Below are 21,724 nucleotides of genomic sequence, written 5' to 3'. Positions count from 1 at the left end.
CAGGGGAGCAGAATCATAGCTCCACTCACTGTTCAGTGTAGCTCCCAGTCCTGCCCAACCAGAAAGCATCCGGGTGCAATAATTACTTTCATGGATTAAATTATCCAATCAAAACATGAATGGATTAAAAAAAAAAAGAACACTACATGACCCTCACTTTAGCCTTAAAGACACACATAGACTAACAGCAAAGGGATGGAAAAAGATACGTCAAGCAAATGATAAACGCTGCCCCCCCTCCAAAAAAAAAAGCAGGGGGTATCTAGACTTATATCAGACAAAATAGACTTTAACGTAAAAATGACAAAAAAAAAGATTATTATATAATGTTAAAGAGGCCAATTCATCAAGAGGATGTAACAATTGTAAATATTTATGCATCCAGTATTGGAGCACCTATATATGTTAGCAGAAACTAACAGAACTGAATGGAGAAATAAACAGTAATATAAATATAGTTGGGGACATTAATACCCCACTCTCAAAAATGGATTCTCATCCAAAAAGAGAATCATTAAAGAAGAGCGAATTTGAACAATACTATTGATCAAATGTCTCTAACCGCCATATACAGAACTTTCTATCCAACAACAGCAAAATATACACACTTCTCAAGCACAAATGGAACATTTTCTAGGATAGATCACAGGTTAGGCCACAAAACAAGTCTTAACAAATTCAACAAGACTGAAATTATACCAAATACCTTCTATGACCACAATGGTATAGAAACTAGAAATCAGCAACAGGAGAAAAACTGGAAAACTCACAATTACAAGGAAATTAAACAATACTTTCCTGAACAACCAATGGATCAAAGAAGAAATTAAAGGGGAAATAAAAGAGAAGCTTGAGAAAAATGAAAAAGGAAACACAATTTATCAAGATGTATGAGATGCAGTAAAAGCAGTTCTAAGAGAGAAGTTCACAGCAAAAAATGCCTACGTTAAGAAACAAGACAAACTCACAAATATTGTGTATTTTACAAATTAAAGGTTTGTGGCAACCCTGTGTCAAACAAGTCTATCGACACCATTTATCCAATAGCATTTATTCATTTTGTGTCTCTGTGTCACATTTTGGTAATTCTCCCAATATTTCCAACTTTTTCATTATGATTATATTTGTTACAGTGATCTGTGATCAATGATCTTTGACATTACCATTGCAAAAAGATTATAGCTCGCTGAAGGCTCAGATGATGGTCAGCATTTTTTAGCAATAAAGTATTTTTTAATTAAAGAAAAATAAAAACCAAGATCTCAAATAATCAACCTAACTCTACAGCTCAAGAAACTAGAAAAGGAAGTGCAAACTAAGCCCAAATTTAGCAGAAGGAAGTAAATAATAAAGATTAGAGCAGAAATAAATGAAACAGAAAACAGGAACAATAGAAAAGATTAACAAAACTAAGAATTGGTTCTTTAAAAAGATAAAACTGACAAATCATCAGTTACACTAACCAAGGAAAAAAGAGGACCCAAATCAACAAAATTATAAATGAAAGAGGAGACATTACAAATGATACCACAGAAATACAAAGGATCATAAGAGGCTACTATGAACGACTATATTCCAACAAACTGGGTAATCTAAAGAAATGGAAAAACTACTAGAAACATAAAACCTACCAAGACCGAATCATGAAAATTTGGACAGAGCAATTACTAGTAAGGATACTAATTCAGTAATAAAAAAAAACCTCCCAACAAACAAAAGCCCAGAACCAGATGACTTCACTGGTGAATTTTACCAAACATTTAGAGAAAAATTAATGCCAATCCCTCTCAAAGTCTTCGGAAAAAAATCAAAGAGAAGGGAACACTTCCAAACTCATTTTATAAGGTCAGCATTACCCTGATACCAAAGCCAGAAAAGGACACTACAAGAGAAGAAAATTACAAGCCAATATAACTGATATACCCAGATGCAAATATCCTCAACAAAATACTAGCAGACTGACTTCAACAGCACATTAAAGGGATTATACCGCATTATCAACTGAAATTTATACCTGGGATGCAAAGATGTTTCAACATATGCAAATCAATAAGTGTGATACACCATGTTAACAGAATGAAGGATAAAAGTCATACAATTGGGCTTCCCTGGTGGCGCAGTGGTTGAGAGTTCGCCTGCCGATGCAGGGGACACGGGTTCGTGCCCCGGTCTGGGAAGATCCCACATGCCACGGAGCAGCTGGGCCCCTGAGCCATGGCCGCTGAGCCTGCGCATCCGGAGCCTGTGCTCCGCAACGGGAGAGGCCACAACAGTGAGAGGCCCGCGTACTGCATTAAAAAAAAAAAAAAATCATACAATCATCTCAATAGATGCAGAAAAAGCATGACAATATTCAACGTCTATTCATAATAAAAACTCTTAATAAATTAGGTATGGAAGGAATGTACCTCAACAGAATAAATGCCATATATGACAAGCCCAAAGCTAACATCATGCTCAATGGTGAAAGGTTAAAAGCTTTTCCTCTAAGATTTGGAATAAGACAGGTGTGCCAACTCTCAACCACTCCTGTTAAAAACAGTACTGGAAGGGGGCTTCCTTGGCAGCACAGTGGTTAAGAATCCACCTGCCAATGCACGGGACACGGGTCAAAGCCCTGGTCCAGGAAGATCCCACACGCCACAGAGCAACTAAGCCCATGCCCCACAACTACTGAGCCTGCAAGCCACAACTACTGAGTCTGCATGCCACAACTACTGAGCCTGCATGCCACAACTACTGAAGCCCACACACCTAGAGCCTGTGCTCCGTAATAAAAGAAGCCACCACAACGAGAAGCCCATGCAGCACAATGAAGAGTAGCAACTAGAGAAAGCCCGCGCACAGCAACAAAGACCCAACACAGCCAAAAATAAATAAATTAATTAATTAATAGAAAAAAATAGTACTGGAAGTCCTATACTAGACATCAGCCAAGAAAAAGAAATAAACAGCTTCTAAATTGGAAAGGAAGAAGGAAAATTGTCTCTATTTGCAGATCACATGATTTTATATATAGAAAATAGGGATGTAATGAACAGAATGAAGACTATAGTTAACACTACTGGACGGTATATTTGAAAGTTGCTAAGAGAGTAGATCCTAAAAGTTCTCATCACAAGGAAAAAAAACGTTTTCGTATCTAATGAGATGATGAATGCTAACTAAACTTATAGTAGAAATCATTTCACAATATATGTAAGTCATGTTGTACACAAACTTACACAGTGCTGTATGTCAATTATATCTCAATAAAACTGAAAAACAAACAAAAACACAAATTAGTATCTTACAGTTCTGAAGGTCAGAAGTCCAATATGATCTTATTGGGCTAAAATCAAGGTGCTGCCAGGGCTGTGTCCCTTCTGGAGGCTGTACATTCCACTGCCTTTTCCAGTTTTTAGAGGTTGTCTGCATTCCTTGGCTCATGGCTCCTTCTTCCATCTTTAAAGTCAGCAGCGCAGCATCTGCAAACCTCAATCTCACTCTTTCCATCGTCACATTTCCTCCTCCGACTCTGATCATCTGTCTGCCTCTCACAAGGACCCTTGTGTTCACATTGGAACCACCCAGATAATCTCCCCATTTCATGATCTCTAACTTAATCACATCAGCAATGTTCCTTTTGCCACGTGACGAAAATGTTCACAGGTTTTGGGGATTAGGATGTGAGCAGTTGGGGAGGGGAGGTGCATTATTCTGCCTACAACAAAGGGCATCTGTTACTAACATAGTGATTTGTAGACTGAAGAGCTACCATTGAAGTTTGAACTTTATGCGATTATTAAGTTAATATACCATGCCAACTGAAATTTGAATTGTGTTGTATGGACACTAGTGTTATTTAAGTAAACCATGGTAACTTGAATTTTTTCATAACTGAATCATGCAAAGCAAGGAGTTCCTGTTTTAAGCCCAGCTGAAGGTCAAAAAGGATGAGAAAATGAATGTAACCACACATGCAGAGCCATGGCTGCAGAAGATGAGGTGGAAGTGATCTATATGTCTGCGCTCATATTTGGAGAACACTCATGTAAATAGGCTGAGGTTTCTCTTGTGCTGGATTCTCAAGGCCACCAGAATACTAACAGCACTGCAACTCTTCTGAGAAACGTGGTACAGGTGAATATGGAAAAAACTCGAGAAATAATGATATAACTTCCCTCTTAACCTCTGTCGTCTTCTGCCACTTCCCCCCAGCACCAAAATATCTGAGGATTTTGTGCACTAATATCCAACTACTAATAGTGTATTACACTTTGTTTATAAAGCAACTGTCTTTTAAAATCCTGATGAATAAACATAAAAGAGCTCTTTGATAACTGATTAAGAATATAATAGGGCTTCCCTGGTGGCGCAGTGGTTGAGAGTCCGCCTGCCGATGCAGGGGACACAGGTTCGTGCCCCGGTTTGGGAGGATCCCACATGCCGCGGAGCGGCTGGACCTATGAGCCATGGCCGCTGAGCCTGCGCGTCCGGAGCCTGTTCTCCGCAACGGGAGAGGCCACAATAGTGAGAGGCCCGCGTACAGCAAAAAAAAAAAAAAAAAAAAAAAAAAAAAAAAAAAAAAAAAACAATATAATAAACACTTCCTATGTGTACACTGTTGAGCAAACTATAGAATAAGTAAATGGATACAACACAGGCTTCTGATACTTAGACCAAACACAATTTTGAAAACTGAACTGCTGGTATAAAGTTTCTCATAAATTAATTTTATTAAAACAGCAAAAAAAAAAAAGGTCAGTTATTCACCTCTGACTGGGATTATAAAGTACAATCTTTTAGCGTGAGTATTCTCACCATGCCACAGAGAAAGGTACTGAGGGACTGATGAGGGGGTGTTTTCCTTCTCTGGCAGTGTTATATTAAACTGCAGTATAAATATCTGATCTTAAGATCAGAATACCTCTTGAAGAGGTGTAGCTTGTTTTATAATACCTAAGTATTGGAAATATATTAATTGCATGAATTGGGAGAGGGAAAGGAAGAAGAAATGGCAATTCATGAAAATCCATTCCTAGACTACATCCATACCAAGTCTTACCACTTTACAGAATTCTTAATTTACTAGCCAGTGCTATTTAAAAATACCACTTCAAAAGTCTCACACCAATACTGGATGAAAATCACACACAACACCTAACCCTGGTGGTTTATGTGAAACCAAATCCTTATCTGCCTCTGGCTCCTTCAGGGGTCTGTATCACCAGTGTCTGAATCCTGGTTGGGATGAAAATGACCCTGAGACAGCAGTTTCATTTTCTTCATGCTCAACCAGACAGATGAAGATCCAAAGTGCTAAGTACGTATTTCAAGCATGTGTTCTGAAACTGTTTAGGGCCACAGTAAACTATAAAAGGCAATTTCATAGATACTCTTTGAGAGCGAATATAATCATTAAACTTGATATTTTGCCTCAAAAATGTCTTTCATACTACAGAAAATAAACTCATATATGTTTTGAAACTCTCACTATAAAATTACTATGGTAAGTTCACCAGAACTTGAGGTTTTCTGTTTTCATGAAGTAGGTGAAAGGGTAATCTCTATTCTTTCCATGTGATTGTACCTACACCAGGCTTCCCTACAATCACACATCAAAGTCCTTCAGCTCGCCCCAGCTGGCACCTATTTTCACTTTCACTTTCAGTTTCACAGAGAGTTTTACGGCACTTTCCATTTCATTCTTGACAATCTGAGCTACCTACAAAACAAAAAAAAAGAGGTTAACAAACTCTGCCCAGTCAAAGAACTGTCTGCCAGCCCACTCACTGAGGGGATAAACCAGACTGGAGCTCTTTACCTCATGGTGCTTAAAACTCTAAGTTGGAAAAGAGCCAGGTATCCCACACTAATCTGCACTGACAAACAGAAGCTCTGCCAGGTTCACTAGAATGCTCAGAGCTTTGAAATCCTCAGGGCAAGACTCCAAATTCTCATCTAACTTCTCGCAGACAAAAATATCCCTGCATCAGGAATTTCTTTTAAAATGAGTTTAAAGATGAGCACTCTTAGCTCTTTCTCTACCCTTAAGGATTCTACTTTTCTATAGCCATCCTGGGGCTAGGGAAGGGCTCCAGAAATCTCATGCATCTTAGCCTGACTTACAGTGTCTTAGCTTTCTGTAGAATGGATATGAACACTGCAAAAATACCTGAACAACATCCTCTTCTGCCACTTCGTATAAGAGTTCATCATGGAGTTGAAGGATGAAGAAGCCTCCTCTGATGGGACAGAACATCCCTTGCAGTTTTCTCTTTGGTAACAATCCTACCCCATGAGAAAAGTAGCAAAACTGATCAGCATGTCACTGTGCTATGGGAGTATTTTTTTTTTTGAGAGATTTTGGGAAATTATAATTAAGAGATTAAAACACATAAAATTTGGAGCTATCAAGAAAATAACTAATTGCTGATTGCCACCTAGCCCACCTATCAGGTAAACTCAAATCTCCACCTACCTCCTCCCAGAAATGAGGAGTCTAAAAAAGACATCAGTAAATGGAGTTGATTGACACTCCTTGATGTCTTTTTCTGGCCAGAAGTGTCACCATAGTAGAATTGGTGATTCCCCAGTTGGACCACACACTCTAGACAAGTAATTCTAAACCTAGGGTCCAAATGTGGACTTCAGAAAATACACAGATTCCTTCAAGATATATGAAAGGGTCTATGTCTGTATATTTTTCTGTGGAGATGATGTATACCTTTTCAGAAGATTCTCAAAAGAACTCATGAATCCAAAAATGGTTTAAAAAAATCACTGTATTATAGTTATTATAATATAGTTATTATAGTCACTATTTCCTAACTAGTGGGCCTAGTGGTACAGATTATGCCCCTCTGATCACTAAAATAAGGTTCAACATTAATACTTTTAGAGTATCTGCCTTCCATTGTTTGCCCGTTTCTCAGAGCAGTCCTTCCTTTTTGCCATTCAAATTTCCTATACTTATTCTTCAGGACAGGACAGCACAAATACTGTCTCCCTCGATATCTGGTGCTTCCCTCAGAGAGAGTTCTTTAGCTGTCACTACCTGCAGCCCAAGTTTTCTCAGAGGTGGCTCTCACAGGGTAAGAGAACAAAGGCAGATGAGGCATGGCAAGTTGCTTCCACACCAGGGCTGCAAAGGCTGTGCATCTGTTTGCCAGTTTGGCTAAAATCTGATCTGACCCATTGGGCCCCACTTATCTTGCATCATTGGCTGTCTGGATGCTCTAGTTTTTCTGCTTTCTGATCGTTATACCTTTGTCCTCTTGATTTCCCTTGGTTACTTGGCTTCTGACCCAGAATGCCATGATCCTCCTGTTCCCTGTGTGGTCTGCTTCCTCAGGCTGAGCTCCCTTTGATCCCACTGACCTACTACTGCCTTTAACTCAACATGACACAATCAAGCCATCCTCAGTGACATACCCACATTGTCTTCCACTCACTCTAAAGAGTGATACCACCTATATCTTCATTTTGACACTGCATCATTCTGCTGTGAGGAGTCAGGTAAATATTTCACAGTCAGGTATCATATCTTCCTTTCCTTAGCAGATTTAAAATTCAAACATAGGTTGACAACTTTTACTTCTAAATCCTCCAAAGCACACAGTACAATGTTATTCCCCAAATAAGTTTGACCATACATCCTCTTTCTACAAATATAAGAGTGTGAATGTGTGCATGTGTTCATGGAAAGTCATGAACAGGAAAATCAACATCTTCTTAAGGTGTGGTATGAGGATCGAAGAGGATCCCAGAAATTCTTTCAAAGCATCTGCAAAGTCAAATTATTTTCCCAATAACACCCAAAGGTTATTTTCCTTTTTCAGTCTCCTTCTTTCATAAGCGTACAACAAGGTGATCAATTATCTTGGTTTTAGCAATGAAAGTCCCACATCCTGGGAAACCATCAGTCTCCCACAAACTGGGACATTCATCATCCTCTACAGAGGATTTTCCAGAGATTACAGAACAGGTAATATTGCAACAAACTGAATGCAGAAAAATATAAGAGACTCCAACTGTCATCTCTTAAGCCAGACATTAAAGAGATTTTCAGAAAAAATAAAACCACTCATCACGAATTTTTTTGTTGTTCTGAAAAAAATGTAGTTATTTTCATAAAAATATGTTATTTATGTTAACACATGATGGGTTTATTATTGTTACCTGTAAATGTTAATAAATGTTTTTAAATTCCCAGTTTTAATTTCTAATATGGTAAATATTAGTAGATATAATTAACACACATAAACAAAAGCTCTTTGGGATCCTTTCTAAGAGTGTAAAGACATCATGAAACCAAAATGTTTGAGAACTGCTGAGAAATAAATATAAATCGTTTCCCCCTTTCTTTTCTGATGTAATTAATCTCACCATGTTATAGCAAGGGCCTCAATTATGAACAAACCTGTTCTGTCACTTTGGAGCATACTCTCCCGATGACCATGGGATTTGAAGGCTGAGTGGAAGGTTTCTAATTGCTTCTGAATATTAACTGTGGCTATTTTGACAATATCAGCTGCCGAACCTTGGACTCTTGTGTTGATAGCCTGACGCTCAGCCTATGAAAAACAACAACAGATGCTCCATCAGACACGCCAGCATTGTTTCATACCTGCCTTTAGCGTCCACAGATTAGTGCTCACATGTGCAGACTGGAAATCTGGAACTGAGATGTGACCCAGGGCATCCACTATAAGCTGTATCTTAAGAATAACAACCAGAATGATCCAGGGCTCTAGATCCTGGGCTATCATTCACATGAGGATAGACTAAACAAAAGAAGGTCAGATTGCTTCAGTTTAGAAATCTTCGACAGTTAGGAACCAAAAACTACATTACACTTAAAATGTATCTAGAAGCTCAAAATTATTTTTAAAAATATAGTATCAGTATTCTAAACTTCACTTTAAAGGATCCATTCCTCAAAATACAATTCCTCTTAACACTAAATAGATATAATTAGAATACTATTCTTTGTGATGTGGGTTGGAATGTTTCAAGCACATCCCCCATATCAGTGGCCTCTCAGTCCTATGTAGAGTTTGGCCACAGCAAGTCTGCAGCCCTCTGGTATGAATCAGAGCTTTTTATGGGCTATTGGGCCTAATCGTTAGCTGCTGGTGAAAATGCAGATCCTAGATCCCCAGGTATTAAATTAGAACTTCCCTGAAACTATTGCTGCCATGAGCTTCTTGGCAGGCAACCACAGCTGCTAAAAGTGAACATCCTGGGGCAGTAGGAATAGGGGTCTAGGTTAATATCCAAGATGTAATCTATCCATGAATATCACTCCTGTTGTTGCAAAAGGGCTCAGAAAATGGGAAGGGTCTACTCACTGGAGGGATCTATGTAACCTGAGAGGTGTTCTCTAGTTCCCTGTCACCTGGGCTACATCCAACTCCTAGTATATTACATACTGGTAAAGAGACAGACTTTTTAACTATTGTTTTGTCAAATGCTGATGAATCCATTCTAAACTCATTCAGTTGTCATTGTTTAAAGAGTGACTGAATTTCAAAGTTCTGACTGCTCCTGTTCTTGAAACTATATGCCTCTGTGCAGTGGATTATGTTATTGTTGCTATTACTTGCTGCCTTTCTCTGTGAAGTCCCATGGCCCCCACCCATTGCCATGTAATTCAAAGTGTTTTTCACTCTAAAAGAATGGCCTTGACTTGTTTTGGCCAATAAAATGTGAGTAAAACTGACATACAGCACATGCAAGGAGTTTTAAAAGCTATCTAACACTGTCACAAAAAAGGGCTTATCCCAGGTAGGTACTTTTCTTTATTCTGAATTTTAGAATGAAGAAAATACAGAGCAGAGGCAGAGTCAACCCAGAGCCAAACTATACTATTAATTAAAAATAAATATTCTTATTATAAGTCACTGAAATACGGGAGTTGTTTTTACTGTGACACAACAAATATAACTAAAATATATAATTCATTCTCATGATACTGTACTTCCCTGATTCTATTCCAAAATAAGAAAACTTGGCAGTCTCAGCTTTGTGTCCCACAATCTTAGTCCCTTCTCATCACTAGAGTGTTTTCATATACATAAAAATATACAGTTTTCTGGTAATAGGAGATTATGCCATTAGGACTAACCCTTCCACTGATAACCAGAAAAAGGTGGTCAGAAAATGCCTCTTTGAATGAATCAGACAGGAAAAGGGAAGTGAAGAATTATAGAACCTAGAGAACTGGGAGAGAAAGGAAACCAAGGAGGTGATCCTGGCATTGGAGGCCATCCTTTCTCCCAGGGAAATCAACAGATTCCAGAAGAGGCAGCTGACAGGCTAAGAAGCTGAGCAGAACTTGATAGTCTTGAAATATTTGGGTTCACAGCCCAATAAGTAGGAGGCCTGGTAAGGAGGTAAGATAATACAACTGTTTTTATAGAAAACTAAGAAAAACAAAAGGCAATAGGAACAGACTACAGGGATTCAAGTATGAGCCATATTTGACTACAGACTAGTATCAAACCTATTAGACTATAAAATGATCATGTTATCAAGAAAATAAAAGACAAAATTGAATATTTCGGCAGAGAACAAAATACCATTAAGAACCAAATAGAAACTCTATAACCAAAAAAATTAAAACAACAGAACTTAAAGCATTTAAACAGTGCTTTCCCTACAGTTTGGTGTATGTGTGCAGTGGGGAGATAGTATCGACTTGGAAAGAAGATAAAAAGGCCTTCTGGGGTGCTGGAAAAGTTCTATATCATTTAGAACCTAAAAGCTCAATAGTTGCTCAACAGCAAATTGAAGAGCAAATCAGCCAACTGAAAGATAAGTTAGAAGAAAATATCCAGAATTAAGCATGAAGAAATATAAACATGGAACAGAGGATACGAAAAATGAGGAATTAAAGAGAAAAGTTTTTAAAATTTATAATAGAAGTTCCAGAAAGAGAGGAGAGATTTTGATGAAGCAATGACTGAAGAAGAAATGACTAAGAATTTTCCAAAATCAACAAAAGATCTCACGGTGCCGATTCAAGAAGTCCTAACACCCTCAAAAACAGATCAGTTAAACACACACACACACACACACACACACACACACACAGGCACATGAAGTTAAAAAAAAAAACCCACAGGGGCTTCCCTGGTGGCGCAGTGGTTGAGAGTCCGCCTGCCGATGCAGGGGACACGGGTTCATGCCCCGGACCGGGAAGATCCCACGTGCCGCGGAGCGGCTGGGCCCGTGAGCCATGGCCGCTGAGCCTGCGTGTCCGGAGCCTGCGCTCCGCAACGGGAGAGGCCGCAGCAGTGAGAGAGGCCCGCGTACCACAAAAAAAAACAAACCCACAAACTTAAGCACATCACAGAAAATCTGTTGGAAACCACAAGGAAAGAAAAATACTGTATTAAAAGCAACCTAGAGAAAAAAGGCAGATTGCATTTAAAGAAGAAACAGACCAGGGATGGGCAAACTAAAGCCTACAGGCCAAGTCTGGCCCATCTCTTGTTTCTGTAAATACAGCTCTACTGGAACACAGCCACACTCACTCATTTATGTAGGGTCTATGGCTGCATCTGCACTAGAACAGCAGGCTTGAGTAGTTGTGATGGAGACTCTGCAGCCTACAAGCACATGTTTAAGGGAGCTTACTTTTTCTGACACAGACACTATTAAAAACCTAAAGGAAAGTTCTACTTATTGGTAAAATGTTTAAAATTTCCCTCTGAGACCTGAAAAGTGGCAAAGATACTCACTATCACTAACTCTGTTCAACACTGTCCTAGCTAGTAAGTCAAGCAAAAGTAAAAAAAAAACAAAGAATAAGACTCAGAAAGACAGTTATAAAACTACTTTTTTTTTCCAGATAATAACTGTGTAGATAGAATACCTAAAAGTATCTACAGATAAAATTTTGTAATTAGTAAGTAATATTTGCAAGGTTTCTAGACAAAAGAATAAAGGCAATTATCTTTCTATACCAGTAGTAAAGGGTTAGAAAATGTAAAAAGGGAAGGAAAATAATTAAAAATTAAAAAAGATGCCATTCACAACAGCATGAAACTTTTCCAATATCTAGCTATAAATTTAATAAAAACCTTGTAAGATCTCTTCCCCAAAACTATACATCATTAGTGAGAGAATTTTAAAAGACCTAAAGACCTAAATAAATGGACATATATAACATGTTTATCGACTGGAAAACTCAAATTTATAAATATGTCATTAATCCCATCTTGATCTATGAACTCAAGGCAACTGCAATTAAAAAATCCCAACAGGATTTTGTGTTTGTGTGGAAATTCACAAGCTGCTTCTACAATTTATATGGAAATGCAGAGAACCCAAGAAGAGGCAAATCTTGGGGGAGAGAAAAAAAGCAAGTTGGGAAAACTTTACCATATATCAAAACATAGTATTCAAGAAAAAGCAAAACTACAAGACACTACTTTACACCCACCAGAAAAGCTAAAATTATGTTAACTTAATAGCAAATGTTGGCATGGATGCAGAGCAATGAGAACTCAAACTTATATGGGAGGACAAATTGCTACAACTACCATAAAACACAACGTTGCTTTATCTACTGAAATTGAAGATGAGAGCAATTCTATGTCTACCGCTTTACCAAACATAAACAGAAACATATGTGCACCAGGAACCTTGAACAAGAATAATCAAATCATCAAGATCCATAATAGAAACCCATCCAAATAGAAAATTCTCCAAACTAGAAACCCATCAACAGAAAAATGGATAAATTGTGGTATATTCATATAACAGAGCCATATACCTACCCCAACATGAAACAACATAAATGACTTGCCTAATGTAATTTTGAGTGACAGAAGCTAAACACAGAATACATATATATGATATACAGAGAGGTCAAAACAAAACCATAGGGTTAGAGGTTATAGTGGTTATTTCTGGGAAGGCAGTGTATGGTGATTAGGAAGAGGCATGAGGGGAGCTTCTGGGGTGCTGACAATATTCTGTATTTTGGTTTGTATGGTAGTTACATAGGTATAGCTCTATGATAATTTACTGAAATTTAAATTTGTTTCTTGTGCTTTCTCTATGTATATTTTTCAGTACAGTAAAAGTTGAAATAAAATGTAAAACCAAACTAAATGAAAACCAAACAATAAATCTGGCTATATTTACTCCATATCTGATTCAGAGGGGTGCAATTTTTTTTTTTTCCCCTCAGCAACAACATAATGAATCAATTAGAACTCTGACTCCTAAGGATTTGGTATAAAAAGTCTTACTCTCACAGTTTTAACTTCAAAAATATTAGTTTTTAAAAAATTATATGGTTCATTAACATTAATCATTCTATCCTCCATTTTTCATTGTGTAAATACCAAAAAACATAATCAATCCCTATTAGATCAAGCCCAAATTTCTCAGCCTGCCATTAAAAGCCTTCCCCAATAGCTGATTCCATCTGACCAGTAGAAAATTATCTATTCCTAAGTGACAACTCAAACTTTCCACTCCTATCAGATTGGCTTCTAGCCAATCCTTACTCAAACTCTTGGTCACTTGTGATTATCTTTTTCTCATGCCATCAATTAAATTTTAAATAGTCTTCAAGAATCTGTTTAAGTCCTATCTCCTCTAGAAGCCTAAATAACTGAGTATACATGCTACTTTTATATTTTTTTAGTTTGCTTTATCTCTTCCAATACATTTTAAGACTTACTTTTCCTAGTGCAACAACTACAGTGCCTACTTCACTTGGAGATATGGTAAAAGGCTGATAAATATCTGACATCTGTATGTGGATATATGGGAGGCGAGAGAGTGAAGAAGTAACAAAACCCCAACTACTCCTCCATGGTCCCTAAGAGCATTATTGCTCTGAGAGATTCTAGCTCAAGACAGTAGTTTAGCAATTTGGGGGCTGGATATTTTCATTACATACAATGTGTAGTGGGCACTGACACACAAAAGTATGAGGTAAGGGCAAAATACAACCAGTTAAAATAGGAAGGTTTGGACTATAACAGAAATTTAAATGCTCAGATACACAAAAAGTGTACAGATACACTTTTATGGATCCCAATGATTTCAGAAAGAGATTTCAACCATAATTTGAGTAAATACCATCAATACATCTTTTGAATGATATTAAATATCATTTTAATATCTTCTTTAATATTTTGGGTATCCTAATAACAACCTCTGATGAGCCAGTGCTTTTAAAATAAATAAACAAAAGGAATGAACCAAAAAATACCGCAATTCAATGACTGGCTAATCTCTGAAGACAATGCAATCTGGTGTAATATGACAAATTAGTATAGATATCGGAAACAAAGAACAATTAGCAAATGTAAGAATTAAGTTTATATATAACTTATTACCAAAGCTAATAAATAATTGGCTTACTAAAACAGAACATCTTTAACTGAAATATTACTAAGTGAACTCATATTTACATTAGTCTCCTATAGAGACTGTGTTCAGCAAATACTGGCATGTACCATCACTTCAGAAGTCCTTAATAAAATAGAAGATCCAATTAATATGCTAGTGATCTCTAAAAGGGACAATAGCAGGGTTCAGTCTTTGTTGAAAAAGTACATGTCATTAAAGTTAAAAATTTAAGTTAAAATATTAAGTTAAAAATTCAGAGAAATTTCAACATACGTGAGCTTTGTGATAAGGGTTGTTGTCTTTGATTCCTGGTAAATATCTATGCCTTCCCAAAATGGTCTGAACAAATCCATCTCTTTTACAATTCTTCACTGTCTCTCTCATGAAATGATTAATCCCTACAAAGAAAATGAAGAAATAATTACAATCAATGTCCATCCTTAATCTCACTCACTAGTTTCAATATAGTGAAATATACCAAAACTTCACCATGATTAACATTAATATCACATCATCAAAATTTTGCATATAAACTTTCATTCACTTTTTCTTCCAGTTTTATTGAGAAATAACTTATACACATCACTGTACAGCATGACAGTTTGCTTTACATATATTGTGAAATAGTGCTCGCTTAGGCAGCACATATACATATATTGTGAAATTACCACAATAAATTTAATTAACACTCATCACCTCATATAGCTATGAAAGTTAGAAACAAAAGGGACTTTAGAAATGACATAATCTCTGTTTTTCAACCACCAACAACAAAAAATACAAAACTAAACTCTAGAACAACAGAGCAGGTACTAAAACCTAGATGGTTTTATTACAGGACCTTAAGACTACTCCATGCTACTTTTCACAGGGTTCTGTTCTTTGATCACACTAACCCTCTTTTACTCTTTGAGCTTATCTTTACCAGGCTTAATACATTCCAACAGCTCCTTGTTACCATCTATGCTATGATTCAAATAGGACCTAACTGAAACTAATGCATGAAGTTGTAATATTTTATTAGAAACTTAAACAACTCACTTCTTAAAATTCAAAAAGACTACATATAGTATATTACTCAAACACATTCACATTCCCTATACCAGCATTCATCCTTTGCTATATAGGTCCGTTATTAGGTCTTATGACTCTCCAGGATGAACTCTTTGCTTCAGATGGGCCAGTCTCTTCATTGCCCATTCCTGTCTCTGAGCTAGAGAGGTTCTTCTCTCCTGGAACATTCTTTTTCTATACTCTTTAAAACACATTTAAGTACAGAGACTGCTAATCTATCTTTATTCTTTTGTGCAATTTCTGCTTTCTCACAGCTCTGCTCATCCTAAGTAATAAACACTAATGCCTCCCAATTAAAACCCCTCATTTGAGGATTTCTATTGTGTGGCTGGCACAGATTGTGGGTGAAAGGAAGGGGAGAAACCCTGCCAAGTGCAGCTGTTGGTGATATCTGACTACTAGCATAGGAATTTCAGAAAGCAATCAGGCTCTCATCTTCTCTTCAGGAATTACTGTGATACTGCTGAGTAAAGAGCAAAGAAAAGGAGGAGATTTAAGAGTTCTCTTACCTGACTCCTGTAGGAAGGCTTCAAATATTCAGAGATTGCAAGAACTACTTTAAAAAAACAATCAATGCTGAGGTATAATTTACATACAATAAACAAAGCTGAGATATAATTTACATACAATAAAAGGCACCCACTTCCGGTCAACAGTTTGATGCATTTTAACAAACATATGCACCCCTCCAACAACCACTACAAGATACAAAACATTTTAATCACCTTCACAGTCAGCTCCCCATTATCAGCCTCAAACACTAATGGATCTACTTTATTACACTGTATCTTTTTCATGTTCTTGAATTTCATAAATTACACTGTATGTTCTCATTTGTGTCTGCCTTCTCTTGCTAAGTAGCATTCCATTGAAGAGATATACCAAAATCTGTTTATCCATAATCCTGTTGACAGATATTTGTTCCTGTTAAAAAGGAGACAGCAGGGCCAAAATGGAGTCACTTGTGCTAAACCCTATGTTAGCAAACTAAGACTTACTACCTAACCAAATTGCAGCCTCAACACCCCCAGGAATGTAACCTTTAACCAGTCAACCTGGTATTACATGGTCAGCACTAGTGAGGTTATCTGCCCAATAGGCCCTTCCAATCCCCTTAGGAGAGTGACCTTGCCTGAAACAATGCATTCTTTGCTAATATTTCCTTTATCCACCTACCCCCTTTCTGCCTTTAAAAAACTTTTCTCTTCTACAGTTCGGTGGAGCTCCTTTCTAGTGCTAGATGGGATGTTGCCCGATTCATGAATCATTGAATAAAGCCAATTTGATCTTTAATAAATTTACTCAGTTGATAAAGAAATGGAGTAATAGATACAGAGAACAAACAGATGGTTGCCAGAGGGGAGGGAGTTGGGGGGAGGAGAAAAATAGGTGAGGGAGACTAAGAGGCACAAACTTTCAGTTACAAAACACATGAGTCACAAGTATGAAATGTACAGTGTGGGGAATATAGTCAATAACTATGTAATATCTTTGTATGGTGACAGATGACAACTAGACTTACCATGGTGATCATTTTGAACTGTATAGAAATATCAAATCACTGTGTTGTATACCAGGAATTAACATAGTTTGTAGTTCAAATATACTTCAAAAACAAACTCATAGAAAAAGAGATTAGATTTGTGGCTACCAGAGGTGGGGAGTGGGAGGAGAGGGAATGGGTGATGGTGGTCAAAAGGTACAAACTTCCAGTTATAAGATAAATAAGTACTAGGAATGAAATGTACAACACGATAAAGCTAATTAACACTGTTGAATGTTATATATGAAAACTGTTAAGAGAGCAAATCCTAAGAGTTCTCATCACAAGGAAAAAATCTTTTTTTTCTATTTCTTTAATGTTGTATCAATATGAGATGACGGATGCTCATTAAATCTATGTGGTAATCATTTCATGATGTATGTAAGTCAAATGATTATGCTGTACACCTTAAACTTATGAAGTGCTGTGTGTCAATTATAACTCAATAAAACTGGGAAAAAAATTTTTTTAATTTACTCACTAGGATTTTTGTTGTTTAACACTTCCAGTCTTTGGCTGTTATGAATAAAACTGCTATAACATTCACATACAAGTCTTTCTTTGGACATATGTTTTCATTTTTCTTGGGCAACCATCCAATAGTAGAATTGCAGAATCATACAGTTAAGTGTACGTTTTACTTTATATGAAAGAGCCATAGTGTCTTCCAAAGTGGTTGTACCATTTTACAACCAATCAGCAATGTAAAAGAGACACAATGTTTTTAAATTTTAGCATTCTAATGTTTATATAATGGTATCTCTTTGTGGTTTTAACTTGCTTTTCCCTGAGAACAAATGACGATAACACTTGATGTAGTTATTCACATATTTTCTTTTGTGAAGTGTCTGTTCAAATTTTTGAACTTTATTTTATTGCATGATTTACTTTCTTAGTATTGAGTTGTAAGAGTTCTTTATATATTCTGGATGCAAGTCCTTTGTTAGATAATAGGAACTATAAATATTTCCTCTCAGTCTGTGGCTTGACTTTATATTTTCTTAATGGTGTCTTTTATAAATATTTATTTTTTATGACTAATTCAGTGTTATTATCACCTAAGAAATTGTTGCCTACCTCAATGTCATAAAGCTCCTCTCCCTTTTCTTCTGCAAGATTGATAGTTCTAGTTTTTACTTTTAGGTCTGTGGTTCATATCAAGTTAATTTTTGAATATAGTATGAGATAAAGTAGAAGTTCATTTTTTTTTCCATACTGGTATCCAGTTGTTCTGGCACCAACTGTTGACATGACCATCTTTCCTCCATTGAATTACCATGGCAACTTTGTTGAAAATCAATTCACCATATATGTATAGGTCTATTTCCTGATGCTCTATTGTGTTTCATTGTTCCCTGCGTCTACCCTTATACCTATCTTGATTATTGTAGCTTTATAATAAATTTTGAAACCAAGGAGTGTAAATAATCAACATTGTGCTTTCCCCCCCAAATTATTCTAGTTATTCCAGGCCCTTTGAATTTCCATATAAATTTAGAATCAGCTTGTCAAATCTGACACAAAAGTCTAATGATATTTTGATTGGAAATGCACTGAATCTATAGAACAATTTACAGAGAACCGTGATAACAATATTGTGTCTTCTAATAAATTAACATGGTAAACCTCACATTTACTTAAGTATTCTTCAATTTCCCTCAGGATTGCTTTGGAGTTTTCAATAAAGTCTTGCACATACTCTGTTAAATTTATCCCAAGTATTTCATGTTTTTTGATGTTATTGTAAATGGTTTTATTTTTACTTCATTCACTAATTGTTTATTGCTAGTATATAAAAATACAACTGATTCAGGGACTTCCCTAGTGGTCCAGTGGTTAAGACACCGCATTTCCATTGCAGGGGGCATGGGTTTAATCCCTGGTCGGGAACTATGATCCCACATGCCATGCTGGCATGGCCAAAAAAAGGAAAAAAAAAAAAAAATACAACTGATTTTTACAAACTGACCTTGTATGGTGGGAACCTGTGCCAAATTTAGTTATTTGTTCTAGTAGTTGTTTTTGTTGAATTCATGTGATTTTCTATGTACAAGATCATGTCATGTGTGAATAAAAGTTTTTCTTTTTGGGGACTGGGGACAGGGTAGATTACAAAGGGGCATAAAGGAACTCTCTGAGATGATGAGGTGATGGTTCCATACCTCAGCTGTAATGTAGACAGTATGATTGCATGCATTTGTCAAAATTCATAGAACTATACAACTAAAAAAGGTGAATTTTATTGTGTGCAAATTACCTCAATAAACTGCCGAAAGAAGAGAGAATTTAAAATGGTGATATTCAAACTGCTCTATAAAAGCAATTTTTCTCTCACAGTTTCTGGTACATTTACTCAATGGTTTACTGTTTCAAGATAAAGCTATGTAAACCTAAAGCACAGGACAATTCCTAGATTTTATAAGATTTTCACAACGACACAGTAGCATATACATCAACTTCATTTTGCTATTCCATTTCTGTCCCTACTTTTATGAAAAAAGCACATCTCTAAGTAAGGTTGATGTTATTTAATCAACAGTGCTTGATGAAAACTTCTGTTAATAGAAAATTCTGTAACACAAATTTTTAAAAATATAATATGGAAAGAGAGTTGAGAAGAATAGTATCTAGAAGATAATTAACATTCAATGCTTCCTTACCGGTATATCTGGATTTGAAGGAGTCAATGTAAAAAGCAGCATCATTTTCTTTAATACCCATCTGCTCTCCCAAAGATTTAGCTCCCATTCCATAAATGATTCCATAGCAAATCTGAAAGGGACTCATCACACACAGTAAGTAAATTATAGGTCATAACTACATAAAATGCAAACATAAAAAGTTCATTAGGATTGAGATTTGGTAAACTTTTCATAGTGAGTCAAAGAAATGATTAGATTTGCTTTGGTGGGTTAGATCCATAGAAGCTGATATCCAGTGAGCGCCTTTACTGCCTTTTAGCAATACTTTTTGAGGTGTGGAGAGAAAGAGAAGAAGGGGCAGAATATGAATGAATATGAGTGGGTGAAGAAAATAACCCTAGTTGTTTAAAAGGAAATATTTCTGACTGTCATTTATCCAGAACTCTTCAGAGAAGCTTTCTACTCCTCATAATACTTCATTAACTGCTGCTTAAAGAAGTGCCTAGGAGTCAGGAAAGAGAAGCATTACAAACATTCCTCTCCTCACCTTTGAATAGCACTAAAAAAGCAGGAAGAGTAGACTACATGGCTTCATAATAGGGAGGACGTCATTGGAAATAAATATCCTCTTCATCTCACAGCCACCTGAAATCCCACAATTGCAGAATTCATTTGGGTTAAAGACAAACTTTTGAGAAAATTTTGGGAGTAGTGGAGGAAAATGGTCTAAATAGGTCAATAAAGAAACTGATTTATTAATAAGTATTGCCTGGGTTCAAATCCTAGTTCCACCATTTACAAGAGGTATTATCTTGCACAATCTACCTTGTATCTCAGTTTCTTCAACTATAAAATGAGGACAGTAATACCTACATCATGAGTTTGTTAGGATTAGATGAGTTATTTTATATGTGTGTGTGTGTGTGTGTGTGTAGGATACCACCTGACATAAAGCAAGATCATATAAATATTGTTAAATAAAATTTAAAAAGATAACTTGCAAAAATTGATTATCAAAATCCAAAATATTTTTTTTTTAATTACATTGAGAGGGAGTTTTTTCACTCCTGTTTTCTTTTCCTTTTAGGTCTTTTTACACTTTTTTTTCTTAATTCAGATATTACTTAGTGCTAACTGATACCTCAGCAAGACTGAGATCTAGATTAGATGGTTCAGTGCATGACGATTCAAGAAAAAAAAACTGGTATATCATAAACCCTATTAAATCATGCAAGAACTTATTAAATAGAGGCAGCTATCATCAGTATATAAATGTTTAGATTATGGAGTCAGAATGTCTAAGTTCTGTCATTCTGAACTTATCCTGGCTCCACCACTTATAGCTATATGACCTTAAGCAAACTACTAACTTTCTGTGCCTTGGTTTCCTCCTATGTAAAATGGGAATAATAATAATAAAACCTATTTCGTGTACTTACTACGAGGATTAAATATTGGAATATTACCTATTTAACTTAGGGTTTGATTCTTGCTAAATGCAGGATTTAATCTGAGAGGATTAAATAGAGAAGACAAAACTGGCCTTCTAAATAGTGGAAGAAACAAGTGTTGGTGCTAAACAGGCAGTGGTGAGAGGAAGTGTTTCATGCCTAATGAGCCAGTCAAGAATCACAGCTGTGAGTAACAAGAAGTGCAAATGTAAAACTAGTAAAGCAGGATCTTAGAGGTGGTGTGCCTTTACCTCAGCCAACAATCCTGCTCTCTTGAAAAGGGCATCAGATTTCCCACAGGTCATGTGATAAACAAGTATCAGTTGTTAATCTAGGCCAGGGAACAGTGTGAATGTGGCCTTTGATTTTCCCTGTGCCCAACAGTCATCCAGGAGTAGGAACTAATATGGGCCCATGTGAAAAGTCCAAGGGCAGTATGAAGTTTTACAGGCAGATTAGCTAACTAATGGCCTCAAAAAACTAAAAAGCTGGGTTTCCCTGGTGGCACAGTGGTTAAGAATCTGCCTGCCAATACAGGGGACACGGATTCGATCACTGGTCTGTGAAGATCCCACATGCCACGGAGCAACTAAGCCCGTGCGCCACACTACCGAGCCTGTGCTCTAGAGCCCGTGAGCCACAACTACAGAGCC

General features: G+C 36.6%; 2 protein-coding genes across 2 annotated transcripts in view; one reads left to right on the top strand and one right to left on the bottom strand.

The window, feature by feature from the left end:
* The window catches only part of SLC15A2 (solute carrier family 15 member 2), a 779,020-nt gene that overhangs the window by 340,336 nt on the left and 416,960 nt on the right, over positions 1-21,724 (top strand). The gene's annotated exons all lie outside the window — the stretch shown is intronic.
* POLQ (DNA polymerase theta) overlaps positions 4,695-21,724 on the bottom strand; it is a 114,660-nt gene continuing 97,630 nt past the window's right edge. The window contains exons 26-30 of the mRNA XM_004278543.3: positions 19,639-19,750; positions 14,635-14,759; positions 8,405-8,558; positions 6,158-6,273; positions 4,695-5,707 (exon numbers count right to left, since the gene is read on the bottom strand). Of these exons, the coding sequence (XP_004278591.1) occupies positions 5,594-5,707; positions 6,158-6,273; positions 8,405-8,558; positions 14,635-14,759; positions 19,639-19,750 (621 nt within the window). The 3' untranslated portion in view covers positions 4,695-5,593. The remainder of the gene's footprint in view (positions 5,708-6,157; positions 6,274-8,404; positions 8,559-14,634; positions 14,760-19,638; positions 19,751-21,724) is intronic.

The sequence above is a fragment of the Orcinus orca genome, chromosome 5 (assembly GCF_937001465.1).
Source record: "Orcinus orca chromosome 5, mOrcOrc1.1, whole genome shotgun sequence".
Taxonomy (NCBI): domain Eukaryota; kingdom Metazoa; phylum Chordata; class Mammalia; order Artiodactyla; family Delphinidae; genus Orcinus; species Orcinus orca.
This window is presented reverse-complemented; position numbering and strand designations above follow the sequence as displayed.